Source organism: Silurus meridionalis, chromosome 21 (genome assembly GCF_014805685.1).
Source record: "Silurus meridionalis isolate SWU-2019-XX chromosome 21, ASM1480568v1, whole genome shotgun sequence".
In the NCBI taxonomy this organism is placed as follows: Eukaryota; Metazoa; Chordata; class Actinopteri; order Siluriformes; family Siluridae; genus Silurus; species Silurus meridionalis.
Genome location: NC_060904.1, coordinates 5,456,482 through 5,465,082, shown reverse-complemented (window position 1 = coordinate 5,465,082; position 8,601 = coordinate 5,456,482). Strand labels below are relative to the sequence as shown.

The 8,601-nt window shown below is 39.3% G+C and overlaps 1 protein-coding gene across 1 annotated transcript; it reads right to left on the bottom strand.

Annotated features, from left to right (window-relative positions):
• Positions 1–768: 768 nt before the first annotated feature.
• tram1 (translocation associated membrane protein 1) lies at positions 769–8,313 on the bottom strand. Its single transcript, XM_046834020.1, has 11 exons — positions 8,069–8,313; positions 6,564–6,627; positions 4,770–4,891; positions 4,462–4,578; positions 4,321–4,379; positions 3,374–3,458; positions 3,187–3,257; positions 2,937–3,041; positions 2,440–2,583; positions 2,161–2,309; positions 769–2,018 (listed from the first exon to the last, which is right to left on the bottom strand). The coding sequence occupies exons 1-11, from the start codon at positions 8,189–8,191 to the stop codon at positions 1,945–1,947; spliced, it is 1,113 nt and encodes a 370-aa protein (XP_046689976.1). The 5' UTR covers positions 8,192–8,313; the 3' UTR covers positions 769–1,944.
• Between the last annotated feature and the right edge of the window lie 288 nt (positions 8,314–8,601).

The following is an 8,601-nucleotide window of genomic DNA, read 5'->3' as shown; positions in this document are numbered from 1 at the left end:
GTCAGACAGGAGAGGAACCTTGAATGTACAGTTGAAGTTGATATTTTTATTCACCACAGTTGAAAAGAGGTGCCCAAACCTTTTCCTATGGGCCAAATGGACAAAATCAAATGAGATTGAAGATCATGGGCCAAAAGTAAATATTGCATTATACCAAACGGTATTAAAGTTGGCGTTGTTACACTCATTTATAATAAAAAATAAAAACCATTATTTAATTATTTCTAATTTGCTTAAACCCCCCCCTACCAAAAAAAAAAAAGGTTTTCTATTTCAATAATACAAATTACAATAAAAAAAAAGAAACAATGCCAATTATAGTACAATAGGGTGTAATGCCTAATACTATTTAAGCTATAAGCAATGCAGCTATAATGTTGGAATATCAGTAACCTCTAATGGCAGACATGTAGCTAGTGCTTATTTTTTTTAGTTTGTCCCCACATTGGGCTAGATTTGATGTACTTAGTCTCACAGAAGTCTTTGCAACTTACAAAAAAATAAATAAAAATAAATTAATATAATGAATCTGTATCAATGAACTTTTCCCCTTTTACTCCCTCCTTTTCATATGGCATAGTGGTTCAAATCCAAAGCCACCATGGACCAACTTTGTTTGGACATCTCTAGTTGTATATGAAAATCCCAGATCAGCAGGTCCTGATCAACTGCTCCTCAACCCAGTCTGTGTGTAAAGTCAATAAGATGCCACCCCCATTCACTCTCACATCTAATGCAATAAATAAAGAAATGAGAAACCTCAATAAAAACAGTTTCTATTGTATTTTATTGATTGTTTGGTTTCTTTTATAGAACAAAATAATTTTTTAAGAAAATGATGGTGGAAAGGCACACTACAATATACCTGGGTGTTTCATCACATGGGTGGAACCAAAAAAAAAAAAGCAAGGCAAATGATTTTTTTTCTAAATCCAAAACACATTTCTTTCTTCATCTATGCAAGCACTGCAGTGCTAATAAGGACTTAAGGTATCTAATTAAATTAACTTTCTAAAAATGGTACTACTGCGGTCAGGACAAATGAGCAAACGCAAACAAAGAATGGACACACACACACACACACACACACACACACACACAAATAGTTGGCTTTGATATCTTGACAGACAACCCGCACCTTTGAACACAATACACACTGCTTTCTATATAATTTTTTAATAATTATTTTACCTGTTGAAATGTTTGTACAAATTTGGTATAGTCAGGCACTTGATGTGTTGGCACAGATGAATCCTGGGAAATGCAAAATGCTGCTTAAAACGTGCAGCTTTTGGCCCCTTTTAGTCAGACAATTGGGAATGAAGAAGAAAAAAAAAAAAAAAAAAGCCCACTTCCTGTGATGAACAGACAGCTCTGTGCAATACAGTATTCAGCACCCACCTTTATAAAGGGCAGTTTTTTTTTTTTTTATTATCATTTATAAAGTAACTTTCCTACTGTGCCCAAAAGACTATAGGGCAGTTCCTGAGCCTGTGCACAGCACTTTTCCCAGCTATCAGCATGCGGATTTAGCACACCGATTTCCTGACGAGCAGGCATGTGCCCTTAATGGCTTATAAAATACATCTATATATTACAGTTGTGAAAAATAGGCAGCATTACTGACACGATATACAAATCCATTGTTTGTAAAGAAGCACAAAAAAAAAAAAAAAGGTCTTTCAAGATTTGTTGAAAAGAAGGCAAGTCCTCTCGTGGAGGAAATGTTCCAGCAATGTATAGAGATATGAAAATATTGGCACATGCATACTGGTGAGTGTAATCAGGTGCGTAAGAACTGGAAAATGCAATGCAATTCAATAAAAAAACAAACAAACAAACAAACAAAAAGGGACCGAAGCGCATAGCTGGGAATGATCAAGCGGGAGAGAGAGAGGGAGAGGGGGGGCAATGAGGGGAGAAGAAATGAACAGCAGGATCGGTTTAGGATGATTTGTCCTTCCTGGCTCTGGGAGAATCCGCTCCGTTGGCACTCAGCGATCCGTTCACGCCGTTGGCTACAAGACATTGGCACACAGGTTATTATCTGTATGCTGCGTGATCTCGCAAATTTGCTTCAGCTATTGATGCTGAGTTTATGGCTGGATGCAGATACGTGACTGTATATGGGAGGGATAAAAAAGAAGCAGCAGCACCGACCTTTCTTGGACTTGCCCTTCGAGGAGGAAGACTTTTTCTTTGAGGACACTGAGGTCTGAGCATGTTCTCTCCACCGCCGCAGCTGGAAGTTGATAAATTTCCACATCATGAAGGCCTGAGTGAGGCAGATCGCAGCCAGGACGGTCACTCTGGCCCACCAAGCCGCACCATAAAAGAGAAATATGCATATTATGCAATCGATAATGAAAACAAACAGCTAATAAAAAGCATTAGTTGAGATATATATATATATAACACCACACATGGTTCCTGTGTCACCTCACAAACAGCACGTTGTAGTTTCCCTCGGCCAGGTCGAGGCCCTGACGTTCAGTTCCAGCCAAACCGAACCCCACAGTGAGGACGGAGAGAGACAGAGTTAACAAGCGGGCCAAGACGAACAGGACGGCCCACAATGAGAACCTACAGTACACACACACACACACACACACACAATCTTACATGACCATTTCAATATAACTGATTTATTTAAAAAAAAATAAAGATTGATTAAAAATTACGACTGTAAAGGCACTGTTTGATGTTCTTTTAACGCCATACCAGCATCAATAGCTAATTCTATGGCAACATCCTCGTAGGTAAAACACGACATTACTGCAATAGATTCTTACAGTATTTTAACTATGCCATTGACATACGTTATAGGAGGTCCTTCAGTTTAAGACTCCTCACTATGTAAACGCGTTGTCTAGTGTCATTAGGAGTACCACATTGCATTAATATACGTTTAATGGTTATCGTTCTTCGCCACTCACCCTGCTTGTCGCTCTTCGTTACTGAAGTAAATGATACGAGACACGTGGAAGAGCAACTCGACGGAATAATGGAGCACGAGCAGCAGCACTCCGAGACGGTTCAGACTGCAAACGCACAAATGAAAATACACAATGCATTTAAAGTTTTTGATTTAATATTACATACAAAGTTTGGCTTTTGCTGAAGAAGCAGATGTGCAAATCTAATTGACAAAATTCGAGGGTCCATTTATAGGATTTTTGTTCGTACTTGAGGATGTAAGCGCCCGCGATGTGCACCGTATACAGAGTGATGTAAACCAGCTGACGAGGAATGTCCTCCTGTTAAAAGCAAAGGCAAGAAAACACGTTTACCACGTAACGCCCTGAGGACAATCTTTTGTCCCGCGACAATGACAGGAAATAAGCAGAAGCACTGCTAATCTTTCTATACTCACTTTCTTAATCTTTTGGAAGTAGAGTTCAGGAAGAGAATGGAACCAGTAACCAAGCTGACAGATGTAGTAAAACTTCATCTGGAACCTGAAAACAAAATTTTTGGTTACATGGCATGTTGTAATACTTGTTTCATTGATATATTGACTGTATACTTTTACTGACTTATTCTAAAGGTCACTTGAAGGGAAGATGCCGGCTACATTCCTGAAATTTTCATTTGGTTACATCCCCGGTTATTCAGAGCTGCAACTTTGTGGAAAAGGTTTGGAGGAGATTCAAATATATAATATCCAAGACTATGCTAATCAATATGCACAAAGGAAATCTATTGGCCAGTCAAATAATATAAAACATCAATTTCGAATATGTGATCAACTGCTACTCCCCATTATTTCCTAAAATTTCCCTTGTTGTCTTAAAGTCGCGAAGTCTTGCCGACAAAATTTGCATTTCAATGAGGAAGACGTTCAATTTGAATTCCGAATGGTGGGATATTTGTCACTATTTACTATTAACTCATGTCCAGCAATAGACATGAGTCTGGTGGTCCGAGTTAAATCGTGAATTATTTGGGGCCCAGGCCACAGCCCTTGTGAACAAGTTTTTGGAGCGACCTATATGCCTGCCCTTTCTAAAATCACCAAAACATATGGTGAAGGGGAATATTTTTCAGAAGAATAGTTTTCATCGAACCAGTATGATTCCAGAATCAATGCCCAGGTGCTCTGAGATAATTCCGGTGGCAGCTTACGATGTTGCTTTTCCCTTCAATTTGTCACCCATGTCTATGAGTGCATGTACATATTTATTTCAGTAGAGACAACGCTAAAGTTTGTTATATATAGCAATATGAGTGTGAATGTGGTCTGGTTAACCTGGGTATTATAAAAAAGCAGCAAACATCTTGCCTGTACTATTCTATTACAGGATGTAGAAGGTCACTTACGGCATTAACGTGTGCGGGTAGCCTTCCCACAGACTGACCGGGTTCGACAGGATGTTCTCCTTCACACACACAAGAAAATGGTTCAGTTCACACCCCAAAAGCACGATAGTATTAATAATAAACACTGTAATGCACTCGTACAGAAACCAGAATGCTGGTTCCCCACAAGCATGAGAACATATAGAAAGTGCTGAGCTGGCCCGACTCATTGAACTTGCTGTGTTTGGTTTTGGAGAAGTGCATCTTCCTGTTGATTTTCTGCATCAAGGAGAAGAACCAGAAAAAACAAAAACACAAAATGTATTTCAGGGAAAGTGTCAAATATTCACATTTGTATGACTCCAAATTTTAATTATATCAAACACCAACAAGGTTTTAATGGATTTTTATACAGTATATTATTCTTACATGCAGACCTATATTTACTGCATAATAAGATAAAGTCTTACATCGAGGACGTACTCCTGGATTATGGCATGCATGATGATGGCCACCAGCATGTAGAAGAAGATGGTGGCCACATCCTTCAGGCCGTTGTGGAAATAATTCACTGGCGTCTCCTCGGCACCTTCTGATGACCAGACACACACACAAACAGGACAATGGTGTTAAGGCTGTCAGACCACTGAATTAACTACAATACAGTCCTCAAATATATTTGACTTAAGCAGCAGTCACACACTACATTCTGGAGGAAAGCAGAAGCAGAAATCTGGTAAAAAGGACCAGAAAATAAAAAATATAATTGAAACATGTCTAGACATCACAAGGTTGCTAAGCAAACTCAAACATTCCCTTTTTTTTTTTTTTTTTACAGGAAAATCTACTCTGAAATTTATTTCTGACACAAAATGTCACTCATTGAATGAATAAACAGCATGTTAAGATAAAGTCTAGCCCATTTCAAAAGCACCATATCTAAAGGGTTCCATTATTTTGGCCACGTTTAAAGACACTATTAAATATCTGCTTAAAATAAATCCATAAAAAAGTCTCAAACTGTGTGAGTACTAACATATGAACCCTGAACACACAAACTATTAGAGGTCACACATTAATCCAAACAGTTTAATGCCCTTGAAGCGCTGTTGGAAGCTCAGCTCTGCCCAGGCCTTATCGCACTGACCAACATTAACATTATCAGGCTTTGCATTGAGCAATACGACTACAGAAAAATTTGAACAGAGAGCACCAGAGGGGAAAGAAAGGGGGAGATGTGTCAGCTTGGGTAGAATGAAATATTATTGAGATATTGTGTTCTTTAAATCCTTGATTATAGACACACTTAGAGAATAAATAGTATGCTGTTAATAGTATTCAGACATCAGAAGACTACAGAGGGCGGTTTAAACGGCTGAAAGGATTATTGGTGCCCCCCTGCCCACTCTACAGGAACGGTACACATCCAGAGTGAGAAAAAAGGCTCAGAAATCACCCTGGATCACTCAAATCCAAGCCATGTGCTTTTTGGACTTATGCTACAGAGCACCAAGTACTGTACCAAGACATATACATATAACATATATAATGCCTCAGTGGGCCACGGAAAATACGGCTCACTAAGTAACACTAACACAAAAAATATTTTCCAGGAAGGTTTAAAACATGGCCAATGTTCAATCTCCACATAACATTTTATTTGTTGTTTATTGCGATGATATTCATAATTTACAATAACAATCAGGGGATTTGGCGAATGCTCTTATTCGGACTGACTTACAATTATCTCACGTTACACACAGTAGTAACATGCGTCTTTTGAGAAATGATTTTACGGGTCAGCAGAGAGCTGCTCTTTGCAGAGCTTGATTTTTGTTCACCGATATATCCATCTCTTCCATGCCTTGGCCGTCACTTCTGCGTTTGTTCTGTAGATTTGGTTGCATGCAACCAGCTTGTTCATGCAGAACCATAGTCTTCCACTAGATGAATCACATCAGCTAACTCAGCGGTCCCCAACCTTTTTTGCGCCACGAAGCAGTTTAATGTCAGACAATATTTTCACAGGCCGGAATCAGATAATAAATAAACCAGGAATAATGTAAGGTATGTATTCCTTTTGTGTGGCCTGGTACCAGATGAACCATCCATAAAAACCGGATCGATAAATCCCTGGTCAATATTCAGAGAACGCAAAGAAACACCCAACTGATAAAGAAGGTGTTTTATTAAATGTGTTAGGATATATAAAGGCAGGCATCGACCACATCCTGTAGTGAGCAAGCGCTTTTATTTGGACTCACCATTTGCTGTTATCGTGACGTTGTATTGCACCGTTATGAACAAAACCGCAATCTTTGACGTGATCTGCAACACAGGAGAGGACATGCAACTTGTTCAACATGACTTCATAATCACAATACATCTTGTAGACTAGTTTAACGTTTACAAACTTTATGCAGAAGATTACCAAGCAGAAAATGACAGTTCAAAGTGAAAATCAGCGAGGAATGTGCGACGGATTTCCCCACTGAGTCACGGCTTCTGTCGGAGGTTCTTGTTAGATTGGATTCCATTATTAGGTTGTACATGTTGGAAGTAAGGTCATGAGAGCTGCTGATGGTGAGGGAGCGGCAGGGTCAACAACGTGCCTTCAAGAAAATAAATTCTAGATGCCACTGTAAAGCAGGATCTGATAAAGGGGCGGGACTTCTTTCTAGAGAGAATTTAATTGGTCAAGCGCAAGACAATTGAATTATTGATCATTATATTTATTTCCTTTTTAACAACATTGTGTTTTTCTTCATGCCGTCATGCAAAACACTGAAACATAGGAGCATGCAAAACACAGCTGTGAAACACCAATGTGGCTTTCAGGAGCATAAATATAAAAATACAATTCCATACTATTTAGAGCTCTTTATATAAAATTATATATATATATATATATATATATATATATATATATATATATATATATATATATTTGATATATATAAACTATTTAGTACTATTTATATATTATTATAATAAATATATAATAATATAATTCATATTTTATTATCTTATGTGCATCATATATGAAGATACATAACACATGTAATATTGTAATATGCATACAACATATGCATGCATTCAAGTGCTCTCTGCTCTAATACAACTTCAGACGCTAAAATCCATAAGAAAGAAAGAACTCTGTATCCCATGATGCACCGCTTTTTTTAGAAGTAAAAAAAAAAAAAAAAAAAAGTAAAAAGGACGGAAAGATAAGGTGGCGTAACACCAGGGAAGCCGGAGGCGTGAAAGAGGTCACGTGGAAAACGCGTCGTCGGTGTGTGTGTGTGTGTGTGTGTGTGTGTGTGTGTGCGCGCGTGCGCGTGAAAATAATGCTAACGTGGCCGAGGCTGAGCGTCGCGGTGACAGCGCGCGCGCACCGGAGGAAATGCCACGTAGCCGTCAAAGCCCGCCGCACGCGCAGCTGCGAGGAAAAAAGCCGCACGAGCCGCCGAGCCTGCGTGCTCGAATCACGGCGAAACGCGGCGCCGGTGACTTCACGTGCGAGAATGGAAAAGTGGGGGGGTGTAAAACACACACACACACACACACACACATACACACATACACACATACACACATGAACGTGTAAAATAAAGCACCCCCCACCACCACATAATCATCATTTCTTCATGCATTAAAATGAAGCGGCTCCTGAGATCAAGCCCAGGATCATGCATTGCACCATTCCTGTCCTGTGCATGGGTCGGAACCTGAGATTTGGACTACCATTAATCTATTTTTTTGTCCTCACCTCGAACATGAGTCCCAGCAGGAAGAGCATGGCCACACACGACACGATATCTGCATGGTTCTGAATGATGAACTCATGGCTCAGGACTGGAGGAGTTTTGTTGTTCTTCTTTCTGATTCCCATGATGCTGGAGAAACTTTTCCTGGCCAATTTCGGACACAGAGACAGAACCGAACCTCACAGTCCCACCAACAGCACTAAAGCCACTTCTCTATCCAAGCTCCTTCTCTTTTTTTTTTCTTCTGCTGCAGATTGATCTAACTCACTTCTGCACCCTGTTGGCTGGGAGGAAGGTTGCTCTAGTGCTCTGGACTCTCATGTTTGCTTTTGACAGTCCAGAAGAATCACTGTTTATCCATTCTTTTTCTTTACGTAAGTCCTAAGAGGCCACAGATTATAATATAATTTTTTTCTTGTTTTCTCGTGATCGTTACCACGCCTTCATTTTCTCGTAATCTTGACATAACACATTTTTTCATAGTGATCAGTACATCGTCTTTATGTGTATTCGGTACAAGAGCATGTTGTAGAGG

Coding starts and splice junctions, on each gene's coding strand:
- tram1 (XM_046834020.1), bottom strand. CDS start 8,191: ATGGGAATCAGAAAGAAGAACAACAAAACTCCTCCAGTCCTGAGCCAT. Junction 2,584..2,936: donor AACGAAGAGCGACAAGCAGG/GTGAGTGGCGAA, acceptor TGTGTACTGTAG/GTTCTCATTGTGGGCCGTCC. Junction 2,310..2,439: donor TACAACGTGCTGTTTGTGAG/GTGACACAGGAA, acceptor TTGGTGGGCCAG/AGTGACCGTCCTGGCTGCGA.